This window comes from Sciurus vulgaris (assembly GCF_902686455.1).
Source record: "Sciurus vulgaris genome assembly, chromosome: X".
Classification (NCBI taxonomy): domain Eukaryota; kingdom Metazoa; phylum Chordata; class Mammalia; order Rodentia; family Sciuridae; genus Sciurus; species Sciurus vulgaris.
In genome coordinates, this window is record NC_136471.1 from 77,927,705 (window position 1) to 77,951,067 (window position 23,363).

The 23,363-nt window shown below is 41.6% G+C and overlaps 1 protein-coding gene across 7 annotated transcripts in view; it reads right to left on the reverse strand.

Annotated features, from left to right (window-relative positions):
* NHSL2 (NHS like 2) overlaps positions 1-23,363 on the reverse strand; it is a 277,111-nt gene that overhangs the window by 138,712 nt on the left and 115,036 nt on the right. For all 7 annotated transcript variants that reach the window (XM_079125019.1, XM_079125031.1, XM_079125030.1 and 4 more), the window contains exon 2: positions 18,078-18,146. In XM_079125019.1, the coding sequence (XP_078981145.1) occupies positions 18,078-18,146 (69 nt within the window). The remainder of the gene's footprint in view (positions 1-18,077; positions 18,147-23,363) is intronic.

Sequence of the window (23,363 nt, forward strand, 5' to 3'; positions counted from 1 at the left end):
CAGGCCAGTTTCCTTTTGAGGCCATGGTTCTCAGCTCTGTTTCACATTAGAATCTCCTGAGGAGCACTGGAAAAATATTTCTACTCAGTCCCCTCCTCAAAGTCAGATTCTGTAAGTCTGAGGTGAGGCTCGGGCACTGCACTTTTGAAGTTCCTCAGGTTATTATAATGTGTAGTCAGAGGTATGAACTACAGTTTAAGGGTTTATGTTCTTTATCACATCAGAGAATCAGAATAGGTGAGATGCAGATAACAGATATGAGGAGGGGTCAGCATTTCCCAGAGATCCTCCAGAAAACTTGAACTCCATGCATTATTCCCATAGGAGAATACAATGGCAATGGCTCACACCACAGCACCAGGCACAGTGCTTGAAGGCTTTTATGTGGACGATTTAACTCCTCATGACCTCCTTAGGAGGAATCATTATTATTCTCATCTTACAGTTGCGGAAACTGAGGCATCATGCCACTAAGCATGGGTCCAAACATGCACAAATAGTAAGTGACAGAGCTGGGATGAGAACTCAGGCATGCAGCTGGCTGGCAACCATTATGCCACATTCCCTTTGGCTACCAACCACTGAACCTGGTACTGCTCTTAGATGCTCCCCTCCCACCTGGAATGATCCTCATTCCAAACCCAGGTCTAGAGATGCACTGGGACTGAAGAAGTGGTGTCACTTCATATCCATTCAGGCCTCCTTTGTCCTAAGTGGGTGTTTTGTTTTGTTTTGGTAATGGGGATTGAACCCAGGGGCATTCTATCACTGAGTTACATCCTCAGCCCTTTTGATTTTTTATTTTGAGACAGGGTCTCACTAAGTTCCCCAGGCTGGTATGGAACTTATGATCCTCCTGCCCCAGACTCCTGAATAGCTGGATTACAGGCATGTGCCATTGTGCCCAGCTAGCTAAGTGAGCCACTTTCATTTTAGGGAACTGCAATTAAGAGCTAGCACTCATCTTCTAGAGAAGATCATTGCAATGGTTACAGAATAGAGTCTGTAGTCACAGAACTGGATGTGTATCCCAACTTGGCTACTGGCTTTCTGGTGACTGTAGACAAGGCTCCCCTTCTGACCAGCCCATGTCTTCTCTTGCTCTAAGTGGGATAATCATTCCCAGTTCCTGGAGTCGTGAGGGTAAAGTGAGAGTGCAGGGTGAGGTACCCAGTACAAAGAGGTGCTGTGTCTGCGTGCTTGCTGTGGATTCCCTTGGCAGTCTTGGGCTGCTTCGACTCATTCTCAGAAACATTGCTTTTAATTGTATTAAGTAATTTATCTAGGATCACAAAGAAAATTGATTACCATATACTGAAATGCGATCTATAGTATAGTCATATGAACTTTTTGATTAATCAACATCCAATATAACAAAATATAGCAGTGGGTCTAATGACTACCATAATTTTGAAGTGCATAGTGATGAGCACAAGGGATTTTTTGAGATACTTGCATCAACTATAATGTGGTCTGAAAAAAGCTGTAATTTTATTGGTGACAGTCATAGACCCTGCTAACAGCACTATGTTTTATTGCTCTGGAGAGAGGCTTGCCTGCTTTTTTTTTTTTTTTTTGCGGTACTGGGGATTGAACTCAGGGCCTTGTGCTTGCAAGGCAAGCACTCTACCAGCTGAGCTATCTCCTCAGCCCATTGCCTGCTTTTTCCTCTGCTCATTATCTGTGTGATCTGGATACCCTACTTAGCCTCTCTGTGCTTATCTTGCCATCTGTAAAATGCAGGTTGTTCTGAGGATGAAATGAGTTAATGAGAAAAGGCAATGTGTTTAGAACCAGGAAGATGACATTGGAGATTTTCATTAGGTGTTAGCTCTTAGTATTATATGCAAAAGGGCTCCTATAATAGGTCAGGGCTCAGAGTTCATTTATTCAAACCCCAGGGCAAAGACCTACCTCCAGTTATGTTCTCCTAGAATTCAAACATGAGTCAGACTGGGGACTGGAGTGTAGCTCACATGGTCAAGCACTTGTCCAGCATGCTCAAGATCCTGGGTTCCATCCCCAGAAGAAATGATTCTGACACCACACATAATACTATACCATTACCCAGGAAATCAATCAATCTCTCTCTCTCTCTCTCCCCCTCCCCAAGGGTGCTCTTCCACTGAGCTACATCCCCCAGCCCTTTTTTAGTTTTTAAGTATTTTGTATTAGTGCACTGCAGCTATATGTAATAGTGGGGTTCATTTTGACATAATCACATATGCATGGAATATAATTTGCTCCATTTCATTCCCCATTACCTCCTCCCTCCCTCCCCTTCTCCCTGCTTCCCATTTCCCATCCTATACTCTACTAACTTTCCCCTATTTATTACTTTATGAATTGGTATTTTATAGGTATACATAAAGGTGGAATTCACTATGTTTCATTCACACATGCACACAGCATAATTTTGTCAACTTCATTCTGTTGTTCTCCCCTTTCCCATCCTCCTGCCTCCACCTCAACCCTCCTCCTCATCTCCACTTATCCTCCTTCCATTTCAGTGTCCCCTCACTTTCCCCCCCTTTTTCTCTCTATCTTCCACATAAGAGAAAAAAAAAATTGACATTTGACTTTCTGAGGCTTATTTTACTTAGCATGATGGTCTCCATTTCCATCCATTTACTGACAAGTGCCATAATTCCATTCTTCTTTATAGTTGAGTAAAACCCCATTGTGTATATATACCACATTTTCTTTATCCATTCATCTGCAGATGGACATCTGGGCTGGTTCCATAACTTGGCTATTGTGAATTGTGCTGTTATAAACATTGATGTGCCTGTATCATTATGGTATGCTGATTTTAGTTCTTTTGGATGAATCCTGAGGAGTGGAATAGCTGGGTCATACAGTAGTTCCACTCTTTTGAGGAATCTCCATACTGCTTTCCAATGCAGTTGTACTAATTTGCAGTTCTACCAACAATGTATGAATGTACCTTTCCCCCCACATTCTTACCAGCATTTATTAGTGTTTGTATTATTGTGATTGCCATTCTAACTGGAGTGAGATGAAATCTCAGTGCAGTTTTGATTTGCATTCCCCTGATTGCTAGAGATGTTGAAAATTTTTCATATATTTGTTGCCATTTATATTTCTTCTTTTGAGAAATGTCTGCTTTGTTCTTTGGCCTACTTATTGATTGCATTGTCAGTTTTGTTGGTGTTAAGTTTTTTGAGTTCTTTTTATATTCTGGATATTAATCTCCTGTTGAAGGAGTAGCTGGCAAAGATTTTCTCATTCTGCAGACTCTTTTTTCATACTCTTAATCATTTCCTTTGCCATGCAGCAGCTTTTTAATTTGATGCCATCTCATTTATTGATTTTTGGTTTTATTTCTTGAACTTTAAGGGGTCTGTTAAGGAAGTCAGTGACTGAGCCAATATGTTGGAGTGCTTTGTTCTAGTAGTTGCAAAGTTTCTGGTCTAATTCCTAGGTCTTTGATCACTTTAAGTTGTCTTTTGTGCAGGGTGAGAGATGGGGATCCAGTTTCATTCCTCTACATATATTCTTCTACATCCAGTTTTCCCAGCATCATTTGTTAAAAAGGCTATCTTTTCTCCAACGTATGTTTTTGGCACCTTTGTCAAGGATCAGATGATGTATCTGTGTGGGTTCGTCTCTGTGTCTTCCATTGGTTTTCATGTTTGTCCTTTTTTAAAATTTTGAGACAGAGTATCACTAAGTTGCTGAGGGTGACTTTGAACTTGCATTCCTCCTGGCACAGCCTTCTGAGTCAAATGGGATTATAGGTGTGCACCACCATGCTTGGTTGGGACCTGAGATCTTTAAATATCTCCTTTATAATACTGCTAAGGCTGAGTAGTCCCAGTTTTAGAAACAAGTTCCTTTTCAGGGAATGCCCACCCTTGGTCATCCCCTTTGGGGATGATAGCCCCATTTGTGGCCGACTTGCTATCCTCCCCCCAGTCACCAACAATTACAACCTCTATCATGGCCCCAGGTTTCCCATTTAAGAATCTGGAATTTTCCTCCATATTTGTAACTAGTGAAATAATCATTTTGAAGACTGAAGTACTCCCTAATTTGTCATAGTTGTCATAGGTCTGGGAGGGTGTTTGGGAGCATCAGGGTCATACCTTCACTGTGCAAATGTGGGAATTGAGACACAGAAAGAGGCAAGGACTTTCCTAAAGTCACATAGCAGTTTCCTGGCAGTATTGGGCCTGGGACACAAAATTCCTCTTACTCAGGCCTCCTGGGGTGGAGAGAAATCTTCATCATCTTTGTCTCCTACTCATCCAGTCTTACCATCTGTCAGTTCCATTTTTTTCCTAAATATGTCACCAGCCCATCAGCCCCTACCTTGTATCAGGTCCTCTCCGTCTCTCCTCTCGTGGACATTCCTGCCACAGCCTCTTCACCAGCCTCCTGGTGAAGTCTTGACTTCCAGTAGAACTATATTAATCTGTGCTTCTGCTCTTGTCCCATGCCAAGAATGCCCAACATTCAGAGAAAGCCTACAATTCCTGAGTCCAAGCACTTTATACACCATCCCACTTCACATCCTGCCATGTTACAGAGGAAGAAACTGAGGCCAGGTTAGAGAATGAACCTGGTCAAGGTCTGAGAGAGGAAGAAGTAGAGTTGCAGGCTGGCAATGTAGCTCAGTGGTAGAACACTTGCCTAGCATGCATGAGGCCTTGGGTCCATCCCCAGAACAGGGATGGGTGGGAGTAGAACTGGAACCAAACCCTAGGTCAAAGGGTCATGGAATCTGATTGCTAAAAGTTTAGTTTAGTGCTATTCCCATTACATCACCCACTGCTAAGAACTATACTCCCAGATCCTATTGTTCCAGGTAACAAGTAGAAATATTGTTTTCATCAGGATCATAATTGCTACTTCCCTTTCAATGTGCTCATTTTTGGAAAATGCAGAGAATTCACCATCTCCTTCTACCACTCCTTCCTAAGGCTCCCAAAGCAGGCCTCTGGTATCCACCAGCCTTATTTCCCTCCTTATCTCTTCTAGGCATAGGCAGGCACTGCCTGTTCACCAAGGATTTGAACAAATATTTCTACTGGCTTGGGCCCAAAACCAATCTGCCAATCCCATGTTTTTGGACTTCCCTGTTAGTTGGAATGTACTAGAATATACTGGACCATCTTTACCTTTCCTCTGCTGCCCAAGCACCCAGTATCAAGTCAGACAGAAAAAGGACATTTGGTGGAAACTTTTTTTTTTTTTTTTTGAGGTGCTGGGGACTGAACCCAGGGCCTTGTACTTGTGAGGCAAGCACTCTACCAACTGAGCTATATCCCCAGCCCGAAAAAGGACATTTGGATTTTCAGAAATGAATGAAGGAATGAATAAAATAAATGCTGATATTGAAAGGGATAAAGAGTAAAATAAGACAAGGACAGCTGTGCCCTCCAGGAGCTTAGAGTTTCTTATGAAGACAAAATCTAGAAAGTACTAACAGAAATATGTGAACACAGAGCTAGGCAGTCATGTTTGACTTTTCTTTCAGACCAAGAAGTAGTGTGGGGTACTATCCCCAGGCTAGAATGGCAAAAAGGAATAGGGTGCAAGGTGTGACAGTTCATGTCATAGACTTGGGGCAGTCTGAGGTAACAAGTAGGGATCAAGTTAAGAGTCAGATTATAAAAGGGCTGACCGGGGAAGTTGTAAAAACCAGATATGATTTCTATGAACCAGAGGTGCTAAGTGCTATGAACTGAATATCTGTGCCTCTTGTCCCCCCAAACTCATATGTTAAAACCCTGATTTCCAGTGTGATGATATTTGGAGGTGGGGCCTTTGGGAAGTGATAAGATTGTCAGAGTGAAGCTCTCATGATAAGGTTAGTACCCATATATGACGAGACACCAGAAAGTTACTTCCCTTCTATCTTCTGCTTTGTGAGGACACAATAAGAGGGTCACCTGAAAACCGGAGCAGGCTCTCACCAGACACCAGATCTGCCTTGATCTTAGACTTCTGGCTTCCAGAACTATGAGAAATAACATTTGTTGTTTAAGCCACCCAGGCTATGGTATCTTGTTATAACAGCCCAAACTAACAGAAACACTAATGTAATGACAACAAATTCAGTGGAGTGGAGACAAAGATCCTGGGAACATTATTTGAAGCCCATTTGCAGAGGCTTATTAGAGAACATTTATTGGCCTCACTTGTACAGGGAGCTCTTCAGGCTACCAATAGTGTCTGGTAGTGTTAAGTGACAGGCTCAGAGCTCAAGGCTCTAAGGGCTCTGGACAGTGGAGAGCACTGATCCAGAGGGAGGGGTCAGAATGGATGCTCTTAAAACATGGGAAAGATTCTGAGAGGCAATTGAATTTAGGAAAAAAATAGTTGAGATACAGAGGTAGGGAAATTCTAAGGCATTCTGAAGGTCAGGGAGGAAAAGGATTCATGGAGAATATGACTGAGGGGCAGAAGAGAGCCAGGCTAGCAGCTTGGTGTACCAAGCAGTGTTGAGGAAGAAGGAAGAAATGAGCTGAAGCAGGGGGATCATGGAAGGCCTTGATTGTCAGGCTCAAATGTTTCTAGTCTATTTTATAGGCAAGAAGGTGCCTTTGAAGGCTTCTGAGTAGAGGAGTTATCTAGTGAAAATTTAATTAAGATGTCAGAAAAAGGGAGATTCCAGTCTCACCTCCATCCTAACTCCCTGAATGACCTTAGACTCAAGCTCCATCTTCAACATGAGTAAGATGAATAGATGCCATAGTAAGAAACCCAGGCTTTGAAACAAGATATACCTGGATTCAAAGCTCAACTTATTACTTCCTTGCTGTGTGACCTTGGGCAAATTACTCAATGTCTTGGAGCTTTGTTTTCCTAGGGAATAATGTCACCCTCACAGGCTGGTATAGATTCATAGTAAGTGAGGTTTAATGCCCCACCTGGCCCTAAAGAGATGTTCTCTTTCTCTGCCCACTCACTTTCTTTGGAGCCCACATAGCCAGTGACTTTAAGTTGGATTGTGGTAAGGAGAATTGGGAGATGGGTAGTGAATTGGAGGGGAAAGGGACCAGAGATTGGAAGGCAGAGAATAGTTGAGAAGTATGAGAGAATATAAGCAATGAGAAAGAAAAGGCAGAACCAGAGCAAAAATGTCTAAGAAACCAATTCCACTTGGAGACTGAGGAGCTGGTGATATCACCACTGCAATGAGCATCATTGGAGGGATAGAAGTGTAGCTTTAAGTCTTTTCACTCCTCAATTGTATGTATTCACTCACTAAACATTCACCGAACACCCAGGACATAGCCCTCAACTCTGTGTGTGTGTGTGTGTGTGTGTGTGTATCTACACACTCTAATCTTTAGGGAACACTGGTGGTCTTCCCTGCCCCTTCACCTTCAGGGAAGACAAGAGCAAAAACATCTAGATCTTTGCTAATCAGAGTGTAGTCCGTGGACCAATTGTATCACCATGACTTTGAAACTTGTTAGAAAATGAAAACTTTAACCAGTTGTGTTGGTGTGCACATTTCAGCTACCTGGGAGCCTGAAGCAGGGTTGCTTGAGCTCACGAGTTCAAGGCCATCCTGGGCAAAATAGGGAGGACTTATCTCAAGGGTGAGCACGTGCACATGTGCACACGCAAACATGCACAATAGAAAATGAAAAATTTCAGATTCCCTGCAGACTTTCTGAAACAGAATCTGCACTTTGCTTCTCAATCTTTAACATGCATGCAACCATCATATAGAGACCTTGCTGTTTATGATACTGGTCCATGGGTCACACACTGAATAACAAGGAACAAGGAGATAAAAAGGGTCATTGTGCTGGGGTTGGAGCTTTAAAGAGGCCAAGGGAAGGCTGAGAGTGTAGCTTAGTGATAGAGTGCTTGCCTACCATGCATGATATCCTTGATTCCATCCCCAGCACGCACAAAAAAAAAAAAAAAAGGAAGACCAAGGGAAACTGAATCAGCTATGGTTATGAGGCTCACATGAGGGACTCTCTTCTCAAATAGGTGGAGCAGTAAGTTCCAAAATACCACTTTCTCTGACCTTCCCTCCAGCAAGTTACTTAGCACTGCCTCTGGTCTGGACCAAATGAGGCCTGGTGGTCAACACATAACCTAAGCAACTCTTGTCAACTCCAGGCAAGGTGAGGAGGCCACATAGTGATTTGAGTCCACAGCCCTGCCATTCAGCACCTCTTGCCTTCAGAGACACAACTAATAGAGGGTAAGAGAGCACTGTCTCCAGCTCATGCTTTCCTTGGGAATATAAGACTTACAGTAATTTGGGCTAGTGCTGCTGTATGAGTTCAAGTGTGTGTGCATTTTAATGCAGGCATGAAAAAATCCAGAACTATATCAGGTGGTGAAATTATGAGTGTTTTTTTATTTTCTTCTTTATACTCTTCTGTTTTCCCCACAATTAAACTGTATTTGTATAAAAATCTGTAAATAACAGCTGAGTGCAGTGCCACATGCCTGCAATCCCAATTACTCAGGAGGCTAAGGCAGGAGAATTGCAAATTCCAGGCCACCCTGGGCAACTTAGTGAGCCCCTGTCTCAAAATATGAAATAAAAAAAGGTTGGTAGAGCACTCCTGGGCTCAATTCCTAGTCCTGAAAAAATAAATAAATAGATCTGTAAACAATAAAGTCCATTTTGAAACACAAATTAATACAAACAGAACTCATGGCCAAACACAATTGCTGATTTTTGTGCTGTAGATAATTTATTCTATGGGGATTTAAGGGAGATATGGAAGAGGTACCCAACCAAGATGGCCAAGCCTTCATTCTGAAGATTAGTTGAGTCAAACAAGAGATCATCCTGAGTCTCTTAGACTGCAAAGCCGCCTAACGCTGGTCAGGCCCTAACCTGGGTAACAGGGTTCATTCCTGGGAGGAGAAAATTTTAGAACTACAAAAATCTGAGAGATTACAGAGCCAGCCTTATCCTTTCCTTCTCAAAGGAGAGAACTGAAGCCCAGAGAGATGATGGATTACTCTGAGTTTTTGTTCAGGCTGTACCCTTTCTCCATATCACCCATCATCTGGCCCTAGTCTGGCAAGCTAATGTTGATTTTGTTGTATAAATTTTCCATATTGTAAGTTACATGCTTTCCTTTGTGCCCTCAAAATGCTCAGTGCATTTCTTCATCATTTGTTCAACAAATTATTCATCACCTACTATGTGTCAGGTACTGTTCTAGGTCCTCAGAATGCATTGGTGACCAAAAACTCTGCCTTGTGTATGGTGATGAAATCACAGCATTAATTCAGCAAATATTTATGGGTACCTAGGTGTGGGGGCCTGTGTCAGGAATAAGCCGTTTTATGGCAAGGGTAATTGTTCACAGATTTGGCTTCCTCCCTTCCCCCCACCATGATGAATAGACATAGTGGATGTTTTCTGAATGAATGAATAATGAAATGACCAAGTTCACACAGCAATCTCAAGACACGGATGGCACTGAGAATTTGGTCCCCCCACAGGTAGAGCCCTTTTTCTTTCCTGCATTAAAGTCAGCTCGCATCTTTGTTACCTCCATCACCTTGGGTGAGAGGTCAAAGGGGAGACAATCAAGAGCTGGATTCCCCGGGAAAATGTATTCTGGAAAGCTATGACACTCCTTGAAGGATGGGGACTTTCTCAGGGAGAGCGGAGAGGCCTCAAACTAGGGGCAAGCAAGAACGAGCACTCTCCAGTGGAGACCCTAAAGGCCTCATCAATATGTGCAGGGAAGTACATTTCATTTTTGTGTTAAAACAAAGCTACCAGTGAGATTACCAAGACACTCTCCCTACCATCCCCCTCCCCCCGCCCCAGCTGTCCCTCGAAACCAGACACAGCTCCAGTCCTTGGCAGCTGGAGCAGCCCGCCTGGCAGCCCACAGCTGCACTGCAGCGCCCTCTGCCGCCCTGCACGGGGTTGGCGTCTCCACTGTGTGCTGTGGGTGCGGGAGGATTGCTGGCGGGGGCCGAGCTGCTTCCAAGCTGCCTCCTGTTCCGGAGGTGCGGAGGGACCGTGACTCATCGCTCTGGCTGCGCCTGAACCGTCCACCCCCGCGGGCTCACCACCTCCACACGGGCCTGGTGACGTGCCAATACGCGCAGAACTGCTCTACGCACGAAAAACAGCCCGGGGGAACCGATCCCGACAGCAGCAAGCAAGCGTAGTAGCACCTGCTTCGCCGATCCGTGCTCTGCCTGTCTGAATACTGGCATCCTGTAAACTTCCGGTGTTAGAAACCCAGCTCACCTCCCACTGTTGCATTAACCTGGGATAGATATCGTTTTATTACACTGCTTAACAGAAGGGGAAACTGAGGGCGAGAGAAAGGTGTGGCAAGGGCCAGGATCCACCAGCTAAGGAGCAGGGGAGGGACTAGATTACCCATTTATCTGTGACTCCAAAGTTCAAGGTGCACTTTCCATAGCACCAAGTTGCATTGTCTTCCAAATCCTTGCCAATGCGTGCGCGCGCGCACACACTCACACACACGAAGAGTAGATATTGTAGAGGACCTTGAAAGTCAAGCACTATAATAAATATTTAATATTTAAAGAATATTTTTAGTTGTAGTTGGGCACAATACCTTTATTTAATTAATTAATTTATTTACCTGGTGCTGAGGATCGAACCCAGTGCCTCACACATGCAAGGCAAGCGCTCTACCACTGAGCTACAGCCCAAGCCCCTAATATATAACATTTTCAAAAGAAAATAGCTGTAAATTGCATTTAAGGAGAAAGTCAGGAAGGCCTTAGCTTCAATTTTATAAAGATGTTTCAGATTATGGAGCAGAGGACAGTGATGGGAGCTGGGAAATGGGAAGATGCACCAAGGAAAGTAGATTGGAGGAGCAGAGACTGAGGAAGCCTTGTAACCTTAGTAGGGTCTAGATTAATCAGGAAGATGAAGAAAGGGGGGCACAGATCTGAGGGGGGAAGTACTTAATGATAAGGGGAGAAGTTAAGCAAGTAAAACCCATATAGCACTTTGTGCCTCTCCTCAGGCATTTTCCAACATCAGTTTTACCTTCTATGCGGGGAATTTTTTTTTTTTTGGCCTTTTTAGATGGTAAGATAATAAAGTGGTATCTGTAGCTCAGGCTCCACCTCTGCTTGGGAGACCAAGGACTTGTGGGAGGAAAATACAGATGTGTAAGGGCAGTGTCCATCCTGTCAGTTGAATGAATATAGGTGAGGACATAGTTGCCTGCCCAAACAACTTCTACACATGCCAAAGAATCCTAAACCAACCCATTCTTCCCCCTTGGTAAGACTGTTGGGTTCTAGCTAACCTCCAAGGCTGACTCACAGTATTGAATGTCTTTCGGTACTTATGATTTGCTGGAGAACCCAAGTGGGAAGGTTGAGTTGCTCTTGCAGGCCCACCCTGAGGCCAGGCATCAGGACCTGTGCAACTGGCTGTGAGTACCTGCCGCCAACTGCATGGCTGAAAATACACACTGCTGGGCAGACAGCATGGCGCTATGGTGATAGAATGAAGTTAGATAAGGGTAACCTACCCAGGCATCAGCACCCATGCTGGGTCAAGAACTCCACAGAACTGGTGAATGTTATATGGGCAGTGGACCTAAAAGTATCCAAATCTATCATGGAAATCATGTTTTGGTCTATGCAGAAAGAACATCGGGTCCAACAGGCCCAGCTACCAAGTCAGCCCATCTTTTTCTATAAAGATGGAAGCAATGAATGAATGTACCTTACCAGAGCTGGATTGTTCACAGTTCTTCAGGACCAAACCCATAATAAACATCAGCATAAATCAGGGGACACTCCAATTCTGGGTACTTCCCATTCTCCATCATACATCATGACTTGCTGTCATCGTTGGCTCTCTCCTTAGAAAAAATGACTCCCCACTCTCTCCTGATGTTATCACCTGCTGCTTATCTACTTCATTAACCCTTTTTGTTTCTGATCAGGAAAAGGAGGTATTGTCCCTACTCTGGGAGTACCACTGAGCATAGTGTCCAAATCCTGTGTTTATAATAAATATTGACCTTGGAATCTGAAGTGCAGGCTTTCACAAATACAGACACAAAAGTGATTGCTTGTGGAGGTGGGTTTCAGGTAGCTGGGTTATGTGGGTTCTTTAGCCCTGGACATCTTTCATAGAGGCCCCTGTGGTGTTTGTGACAGAGAAAGAGTTGCATGGAGAAAGGAGAAAACATGTTGTCTCCTTAATAATTAAACTCATTGTCACTGAGTCAAATCTCCATAGCAATTTTTCATTGAACCTGATGACCTGATTCTAAAATCCATTTGAAAGAGAATACACACGAGAAGAGCCAAAACAAATTTATGGACAAAAGGACAGTGAATGATGACTTATCATACAAAGTATCAAATATATAGTAATTAATAGGGTGTGGTATTGAACCAGATGTAGACAAATAAACGAGTGAAAGAGAAAGAACAGAGAGTTCCCAAACCAACTCATGTAAAGATGTTAAATAAACAAAAAAGTGGCAACTCTACACATTTTGACAATTTGTTTTCACTGCTAGAATATTTTATTTTAAAATGTACCACAGTGAGTGGATGTATCCACATTGGTTTTCATAATTGTACACATACACACATGTATATACAAAGTATATATGTCATTGGTTACAGGCCTGTCCAAAAGAGGAAATAATTACCAGAAAGTCAAGGTAGATGGTGTTTACACTTCATTTGACAATAACTTATTTATTTCAACTGAAATTTCAGTTGCTTAGCAATGACTAATACCAATGGCTGCCAATAACAATGACTAAATAGAGAACTGTAAATTTCACTCTTGTGCCTTAGGTCAAAATTTTCAAAGATGGATAATTTTCACCAAGATTCTGTTGCTTAGTTAACCAAAAGAAGATTATCTTCAATCACAGAAATTTAATGGATTCCTAAATAAGAGATTTACTAACAATCATTCCTATAATGTGGTATATATTCAGAAGGAATAAATATCTGGCACTCTTACCAAGAAACTATTCTGTTTAGCCCAAAAGTATAACATAATAAATCATTCTTATTGTAAGACCTCATGTTTAGATGCCACTGCAGATTCTGATGTTAAAGAGAAAGACAGCACTCCATTTCTTATCTTTTAAAGATGGAAAGCCTTTTTAGAAATTCTTCAAAGAAGTTTCAGTAGACATGTTCAGAGTCTAATACAGCAGCACTTTTATTAACAAGGACAGAGTAATCTGATCACAAGGAAATACAGGGCTAAAATAAATGATACTTAGGCAGCATAAACTGAATATTAAACAAGGGAAGGCACCCCAATGAGTGTCTCATAGCTGTTGAATGTGAAAGTGACTTGTGAGCAAGGAAAGACAAGAGCAACATTCACACCACGAACTGATTGTAAAATACTTCATTACTTAGAAAAAGGTAATGAATGGTCAAAACCCATAACGAAAGAGAAGTCATCACAGAGTACCTATTAATTGGGCCAAACAGTCCTGTTAGCTCTTAATACTGCTTGGTATTGATTTCCTGTCTATGTAATGAAGACATTTTGACAATTTTGATGAAATGAACCAACTGCTTGAAAAGCAAACTCCCCAAATATACCTAATAAGAAATAGTTTGAAGTCCTATAGCTATTAAGAAAATTGAATTCATAATTTTAAATGCCCCCCAAAAGAAATCACCAGGCCCAAATAGTTTCACTGGAGAATTGAAAGAAATTCTACATTAATTCTATACAATTGATATAATCTGCCTTATTAACAGACTAAAGAAAAAAACATGTGTTTAAAGAATTCTACATTAATTCTATACAATTCATATAATGCACCTTATTAACAGACTAAAGAAAACAACACACGATCATTCAATGCAGGAAAGCATTTGATCAAAGCCATGATCATTATGAGAAATTTAAAAATATCTATGATTCAAGCAGGAAGAGAGAGCCTGTAGAATGGGAAAAAATCTTGACCAGCTACTCCTCTGATAGGGGATTAATATCCAGAAAATACAAAGAACTCAAAAAACGTAACATAAAAAAGCAAATAATCCAATCAACAAATGGGTCAAAGAATTTAACAGAAACTTCTCAAAAGAAGAAACACAGGGCTGGGGATATAGCTCAGTTGGTATAGTGCTTGCTGCGCATGTACAAGGCCCTGGGTTCAATCCCTAGCGCTGCTAAAAAAAAGAAAGAAAGAAAGAAAAGAAACACAAATGGCCAACAAAATGTTCAACATTTCTAGCAATCAGGGAAAGGCAAATCAAACTACACTAAGATTTCATCTCACTTCAGTCAGAATGGCAATGATTAAAAATATGAATAACAATAAATGCTAGGGAGGTTATGGGGAAAAGGTACACTTGTACATTATTGGTGGGACTGCAGACTAGTACAACCACTCTGGAAAGCAGTATGGAGATTCCTCAAAAAACCAAAGGCTGAATGTTTTCTCTGATATGCGGATGCTAATTCATAATGGTGGGGGTGGACTAGTGAAGAATATAGGTACTTTGGATTAAGCAGAGGGGAGGGAAGGGAGAGGAGGTGGCATGGGGGTAGGGAGGATAGTAGAATGAATAGGACATTAATACCCTCTGTGCATATATGACTACACAACTAGTGTGATCCTACATAATTTACATAATTTACAGAAGAATGAAAAGTTACATTCCATTTATGTATGATGTGTCAGAATGTATTCGACTGTCATGTATAACTGATTAGAACAACAACAACAACAAAAAACTCTGACTGGAACCTCCATGTAACCCAACTATTCCACTCCTTGGTATTTTCCCAGAAGATTTAAAATCAGCATATTATAGCAACACAGCCCTCTCAATGGTAATAGCAACACAATTCAAGGTAGCTAAATTGTGAAATCAACCCAGATGCCCATCAATAAATGAATGGATTAAGAAATTGTATATGTGTGTGTATACATATATATAGATAGATAAATAGTAGGGAGTTCTACCCAGTCATAAAAAGTGAAATTATGGAATTTGCCAGTAAACTGATGGAAATGGAGACTATCATGCTAAGTGAAATAAGCCAAATTCAGAAACTCAAATGTCAAATGTTTGCTCTCACATGCAGAAGCTAGTGTAAAATAAAGGAAAGGGGGAGGGGTGGATAGGATAACATAAAGAACCAATCAAATATAAGTTAATAGACAAGCAAAAGGAAGTCTAGTAGAGTAGAGGAAGGAGAAGGGAGGGGAGGGAGGACGGGAGGAAAAATGGGGATCGTGAACTGAAATCCATTTCCATACTTGTATGAGTTTGTGGGGATAAACCTAACTATTGTGTATAACTACAAAACTTTAACAAAAATAAACATAAAAATAAAAAATTAAACAAAACAAAATATTCTGAGAAATATAAAAAGAAGGGAACTTCCTCAATCTGAAATCTAGAGCTAGACATACAAACCAGACGTTATATCTGACAGTGAAAACCCATCTTTAAAAGGAAAGTTGACAAATTGAATTTTATCAAAGTTAAAAACTTTTTCCTCTGTGAAAAACCCTATAAAGAGGATGAAAGAAAAACTAGAGACTAGGAGAAAATATTTGCAAATCATGTCTGGCAAAGGACTAGAATCTAGAATGCATAAAGAATTCTAAATCTCAACAGTTAAAAATTCAAATAACCTAACTAGAAAATGGGCTAAAGACAGACATTCACTTAAGGCTGTATGGATGACAAATAAGCCCATGAAAAGATGTCCAACATCACTAACCATTAGGGAAACACAAATTAAAATCACAATAAGGTATCACTATACATCTATCAGAATGGTTAACATTTTTTTAAAGTGATAGCACTGAATGCTGATGAGGATGTTGAGAAATTAGATTTCACATACATTGCTGGTAAGAATATAAAAATTGTACAGCCATTCTGGAAAACGGTTTGGCAGTTTCTTTGAAAACTGAGTTTGCAAGCACCATATGACCCAACAATTGTACTCTTGGGCATTTATCCCAAAGAAATGAAAATTTATGTCCACATAAAAACTCATTAGGTGAATGTTCATAGCAGCTTTATTTGTAACAGCTAAAAACAGGAAACAATACAGATGTCCTTCAATGAGTGAATGGATAAACTATTTGGGATATAGTCACTGCAGGGAAAACTACTCAGAAATAAAATGGAACAGAATATTCAACAAACAAACAGAACAGAGTATTGACATGCACAACAACCTGGATGAATCTTCAAATAATTAAGCCGACTGAAATATCCCTAATGGTTACATATATAACCTTGTTGAAATGACCTAATTTTAGAAATGGAGAACAGATTAGTAGATGTTAGGAGTTAAGTAGGAGTTTGAGTGGGAGTGGCTATGAAAGGGTAACTTGAGGGATCCTAGTAATAATGGAAATGTTCTGAATCTTGATTGTGACAATGTCATCATATTGCTTGTATACTGAACTGTAATTTTGCAAGAGGTTACTGCTGAGAAAAACTGGGTGAAAGGCACATGTGATCTCTGTATTATTTGTCCTTTGAGGTGCTGGAGATCAATCCCAGAGCCTCAAGCATTCTCGACAAGTGCTCTATCACTTACATCCCAAGTCCCTCTCTGTATTATGTCTTAAACAGCATGTGAATCTATAATGATTGCAAAATAAGTTGAATTACTCTGGAAAAAATGAGTTAGATCCATGTGTCCTAACATGTGAAGGTTCCCAAAACATATTGTTGACTGCAAAAGCGAGTTACACATAATTTAGTGCAATATCATTTATTTTTAAGTACCTACATAAAGCCAAGCTATGTATACACAGAAAAAAGTTAGAAGAGGGTGGACACTCTACACTGAAATAAGTGGTTACTTCTGGGGAGAAAAATAGCAAAAGGGAAGGATTTCTTTTTTTGGTACCAGGGATTGAACCTACGGGTGCATTACCACTGAGCTATGTGCCCCAACCTTTTTATTTTATCTTTTTTTATTTTAATACAGGGTCTCGCTAAGTTTCTTAGGTCCTCACTAAGTTGCTGAGGCTGGCCTCAAATGTGCAATTCTCCTGCTTCAGTCTCCCAATTTACTGGGATTACAGGCATGTGCCACTGTGCCTGCCCAAGGGAAATATTTTAATGGTAGCTGAATTATTTGATTTTTTCATAAGAAGAATATATTCATATGTCACTTGTATCATAAAAACAATATATTGGACATGACTACAGTGTTCTAGAACTTTGAATCTGTTTTGTTTATGTGAACTTGACCTATCCCTATTTCACCAACATTGTGGCCAGGGGACCCAGCTCTCAGTTTTCCTGCTTTTAACCTGAAGGAAATGGCTCTTGAGCCTCCTAATTTGGAAACATGCCCACTCATACTCAAGGATATCTTTGAGGTATGGAAATAGGACTTGAAAGGGCCAAGGCCCCTATGACTGTGAATCTGCACACTGCTGCTGATGACAACTTAAATAATGTGCAAAGCTCAGTGTGTGCCAGTTAATGGAACATCAGTTTCTGTAGGGCTTGATTTGACAAACTGTCATGCAAATTTCAATATTGGGGCAGCAAAGGTTTCCTCCTGCCTCAGACCTGCAAACATGGTGTCATTGAGCCTGTTTGGAGGAAATCGAGAATAGCACGCATGAATAACATCTGGACACCTACACCCAGCTGTGCTCAACTGAAAGCAGATTCACTTTGGGTGGCTCCAGAGAGTGCATCCTTCCAATCATTTATTCATTCGCCATTTATTGAGCACCCATTATGTGTCAGGCTTTGTTCTAGGCACTGACAATAGCAGTGAACAGAACAAAATTTCTGCCCTCATGGAATTCCAGTTCTAGCAGGACAGCAAGTGACAGTTAAGATAAATAAATCAATTATCTTTAAGGCAGTATTAAGTGCTATGAAGAAAAACAACGTGGAAGGGAGAAATGTGGGGTTGCTGGTTGGGGGCTGGAATTTTAGAAATGGTGGCCACAGAAGGCCTCACTGAGAAGGTAACATTTCAGTGGAAATCTGAAAGAAGTAAATGAGCCAGATATGAAGATATCCATTTGTTCTAGACATTTTCCATTTGCCTCTCCAGATTTTTCCACCCTTCTCCACCCAACTTTGTGCCCTCGTAGGCTGACCTGTGCAGGCTGCATCAACAGGTTCCCTTGCCCTCCTGCTGTGGGTTAGGTTTGACCAATGGGAGGCACCTGCAAGGAGATGAGAAAGAAAAGTGTGATTAGGGCATTTCTTCATCAGTTCTCTCTGTTAGAGGTCATCCTGGATTATTTGCAACCTTATGCCAAAAACCAAAGATCCTGTTGGGCAGATCTCTCTACACAGCAGCCCTTTCCCAGTTGCCATGACCACTCCCTGCCAGGATCCTGCCTGATAAACTACAGGAAGCATTCCTGGCAACAAGTAAGTACAATGCATATGGCAAGCTTAAGGACTGGCCTGGAGGTTAATGTGCTTGGAATGGGAGGGGGTGACAGAAGGATCCATAGGACAAAATGTCAAGAAGATCAAGGAGGCTGGATGCAGTGGTGCACATCTGTAATCCTGGCTACTTGGAAAGCTGAGGCAGGAGGATTGAAAGTTCAAGGCTGGCCTGGGCAATTTAGTGAGATCCTGTCTCAAAATAAAAAGGGCTGGGGATGTAGCTCATTAGTAGAGTGTCCCTGGGTTTGATCTCCAATATTGAAAAAAAAAATTGAGAAGGCTAGATTATATAGGCAATGTTTTCTTTTTCTCTCTTTTCCCCCCAATCTCCACAATGCTAGGTATTGAATTCAGGGCCTCATACATGCTAGGCAAGTGCTCTACCACTGAGCAATAACCCTAACCCAACACTTGGGCTTTTAATCTGAGTAAGATGGACAGCAACTGGAGGATGTTGACCAGAAGATTGACATGTTCAGGCAATGTCTTAACAATATCCCATTGGGATACTGGTAACAGGGCTACTAAAATATGTAGGCAAGAGAAGTTGGTGGCTTTGACTCCAGAAGTGGCAGTGGAGGTAGTAAGAAGTGGCCAGATTCTAAATAGATTTTGGAAATGGTGCAGAAGAATCCTGCTCCACTAAGATGACCAGAACACAAGCCCAAACCCAAGATCACTGTTGTTCCTCTGAATGTCATTTTGCATCACTGAAAGTTCTACTACTCAACAAGATTTCAGAAGACCCTACATGTAGTATGATAAGTCTAATATCCTACCACTTGTGTGGGACTCAGCATTAGACCCAAGGCCCATCCCAAAGTGTCTCTAGTTTATTCCTGACTCTAGAACAACTCCAGAAAATGATCATCATGGGTTTTCCAGCCAACCTGCCCCACACCTCTATGAGGTGGTATTGGGTGCCATTTTGTCCCCTGCTCTGGACCCCACTTGGGTCTAGTCACTCTACCTTCATGACCTGGTCCAACCACGTCAACATCAGAACTCTGGGAAACACTGCCCCCAATTTGCCCTGTCTATATTTTTTGTCCTCTGCTCACTGTCATTTATAGGTTTACCACAGGCAGAACACATCCATCAACCACCAAGCAGAGTGATGTAAATTACAGAAGCAGTCAAAACAGAATGTGGGCAACATCTCAAAGGTACCACTATTTTGATAAGGATTTTAAAAGTTTGCCTGGGAAAGCAGATAGCCACCAACCATATGCAGTTCATTGAGAGGAAATTTAAAAAAAATGGAAAACCTGGTCCCACAGACTGAAAGCCCACAGGTTAAAGTATCTTCTGGGAACAAAAGTCCCCTGACATGTTTTGGTGCACAGGGGTGGATTCTCAAGATAAAGCCTCTTGCTTCAGATTTGTGAACCCCTCAGCAAAGGCACCCAGCTGGAAACTAGAGTACAGCACATAATTCTAAAGACTCATTCCAAAGCCAGGAAAAACTGGATGGTATTTTGTTTATGTTCAAAGAAATCAATCCAAAGAGATCAGCCCCATGGCCAAAGTCAGCAAGACCACAGAACAAATTGCTGCCAACCTCTGGGTCCTGACCCTCTCATCAAGGGGAGGGTGCCCTGTATTAAAACCCTGGATCCAAGACTTTCAAGCTATGTTCCTTTGGGAAAGGTTCTTAACCCTTTCAGGACCTTAGTTCTGTAATCTGTAAAATCAGGATAATCCCTACCTCACAGAGTTGCAGTAAGTATGAAATAAGCTCTTGTGTGTCAAGTGTGTCTGGCATGGTCCCTGGAACACTACCAGCTCAGTATATGTTACTTTTCTTATAATGTCCAACTCCTTACTTTCTTTCCTTTTCCTTTCTTTTTTTCTTTCATTTTGTTTTGCTGTTCTGGGGATGGAACCAAGGGCTTTACCCATGCTAGGCAAGCACTTTACTACTAAATCACACCCCCAGTCTTTCATGGCCATCTTTCTTTGGCAAGGGCCAGGCTGGTTGTATGTAGCAACTATGGGGTTCCAGTGGCCCCTGGTATTCTTAGGAAGAACTCTTTGAGGAATTTTTCTTTTTTGGTGGTGCTGAGGATGGAACCCAGGGCCTTGTGCTTGACAGGCAAGCACTCTACAAACTGAGCTATATCCCCAGCTCCTCTTTGAGGAATTTGACTGCTCATATATACCAGAGATGTTTCATTATCTTAACTAAAAGGGCATCCTGGGTAGCTGGCATTTGATCCCAGCAAGACATGGTTCCATGTACAGCTCGGCACTAAAGGTCACTAAGGCCTATTAGTTAACTATACATTTAGCTGACCTGCCAAAGTAGTTGCTTTCATTTCCAGAATTCTAAATCTTTTCTTACTCTACTCCAGGTTACCTGAATCCCTTATATATGTGAACTGTTAACATAGACCTCTGCTCCCCTCTCTCTTTTCCATCTTTTTGGCATTTCCTCTCTTCTCCATACTGTTCTCTGTACCTTTCCCTGTCCTTGACTCTCCATCTTGTCTCTTTTTTCCCCTGGTTTTCACACATCCATGTCCAAACAGTATTTAAAGGGAGAGAACTGTTTAAAGTGGTTCAGGTCAAGCATGGTGGTGTGGGTCTATAGTCTGTTACTTGGACGGCTGAGGCAGGACGATTGCTTGAGTCCAGGATATGGAGGCCAGCCTGGAAATATAATGAGACCCTGTCTAAAAAAAAAAAAAAAAAAAAGCAGGAAACAATAACAGAAAAGTGGCTCAAGTAGACCCAGGCTCAGGCTTGAGGGAAACCATCCACTTAATCATTCCTCTATCATACCAGCCCATCTCAAGCCCCATCTTCCCATTCTTTCATACTGGGCTGGGAACAGGACTACTAAGCAAAATGAGGCAGGGCCACCATGCTCAGAGAACTCATCAGCTAGTGAGGGAGAGGAATGTCCCCATGATAAAAATGAAGAGTTAGAGAGGGGTATGCACAGAGGTGGGAAAGCACTAGCTTGTCTCTGTGGGGTCAGGAAAAGCTTTATCTAAGAAAGGAAACCTGAACAAGGTTTTGAATCCTGAATAATACTTTTCCAAATGGAGGCTGTGTCAAAGGACATCTCAAGGTTTGGCGATGGCATAGAGGAGAGAAGGGCAGTAAGTGTTTGGGGCTCTGGGTGACCACACAGTAAGGTCTGGAAAATGGGAAACAAGGTACCTGGAAAAGAGCTCTGGAGCCAGCTCATCAAGGGTGTACAGGGTGATGAGAGACTGGACCTCAGGAGGTCAGAATGCAAGGCTAAACAGTTGGGGCTTGGTGAACATTGGGAAGAGATGATGAAAATCACATCTTAAGATAATTCAGGCTGGAGGGATTGCTCAGTGGTAAAGGGCTTGCCTAGCATGTACAAAGTTCTGGATTCCATCCCCAACACTGCAAAAAAAGGCAATTCTGAAAGGTAGAGAGAGAAGAAGAAAGAAGTTCAGTCAAGAGACTGTTGAGATGGTCCTGACACAAATTGAGGGCCTGAACTAGGTGCCAACCATGGAAATGGAAATGAAGAGATACCACTAAGGCCTGCTTCCTCTCTGTCTGATCTTTATTCCAATTCATTTTTTGCCCTTTGCAAAATCTTTACCTGTGACAATCTTAATAGGGCCTGGCTGCAAGTCTAACTCTCATTGCACTACAGACTTATCTATCTACCTATCTATCTATCTATCTATCTATCTATCTATCTATCTATCTAGATATTGATCTATCTCTCTTCTTTTGTGGTGCTGGGGATCGAATGAACCCTTGGCCTCATGCATGCTAGGCAAACACTCTACCACTGAGCTATTCCCTCAGGCCCCCAAATCTATCTTGAGATCTTACCTCTAATATACCCTAGGTAACAAATTCTAACTACTGTCTGGAATTTCCAAGTAATCATCTCAACAGCATGTCTAAAACTGCAATGATAATGCTTGCCTCTCACCCTAACCCAGCTTGATAGAACCAGGAACTTCAGTAATTGAAGGATCATTTATACCTTTCTAGGGCAAAATGACGTCCCCATTCCAAACTACCAATGTGTATGTAAACTTAGAGGGGTTAACCCTTTCACACCTTGGGGATGGCCTTCCTTCACTTGCAAGTTTCTCATCAGGGTCCCTCAACCAGGGCTGGACCTTCCAATCCCCTGTAAATATCTGGAAATATGTAGAGGTATTATGGATTTCATGATGATTCCAAGGTACATCTGGCTTTTAGGGTCAAGGAGTCAGGATATTAAATATCATGCAATGTACAGCAGAGTCCTACACTGCAAAGAATTGTCTTATCCCAAGTGCCAACAGTACAGTGTTTCACCTTTATGTATGTTTTCACTCTCTGTGGTTTCTGTTACCCACTGACAACTGCAGTCTAAAAATACTAAATGGAAAATTCCAGAAATAAACAATTTATAAGTCTTAAATAATTTTTATGATAGCTTGTGGTTATACTCGTCCTATTTTATTACCAGTTATTGTTGTTAATCTCTAATTGTGCCTAATTTGTCAAATAAAAACTTTATCATAGATATATTTGTACATATAGGAAAAACACATTACACATAGGTTTTAGACATCCACTGGGGGGCCTTGGAACATATTCCCCATGGATAAGATGGGCTACTCTACTCTCATTGGGATATACTGTAACCATAATCTCAGTGAGGCAGGGACTTGTGCTGTTCTTTACTCTGTCTCCATCACAGCACATGAATATGTGCCATTTGTGTTTGTTAAATTAATAAGCCAACTCATCCCTTCATACTACCTCTACCATTGATTCTGGGGATAGAAAGATGAACAAGACTTGGGCAGTGCCTTTGTTCCTTGGCCAGTCTTAGCTGGGCGGAGGGAAAGTCAATCCTGAGAAGGAGGTTAAAAAGTCCAGAACACCTCATCTTCCATAACTAGAAGAGGCCCCTTCCTACAAAGGGGAGCTTACAAGCTAAATGCTGAATTAAAAATTCATTCATCAAACACTTGAATAGCAGGTAAAAC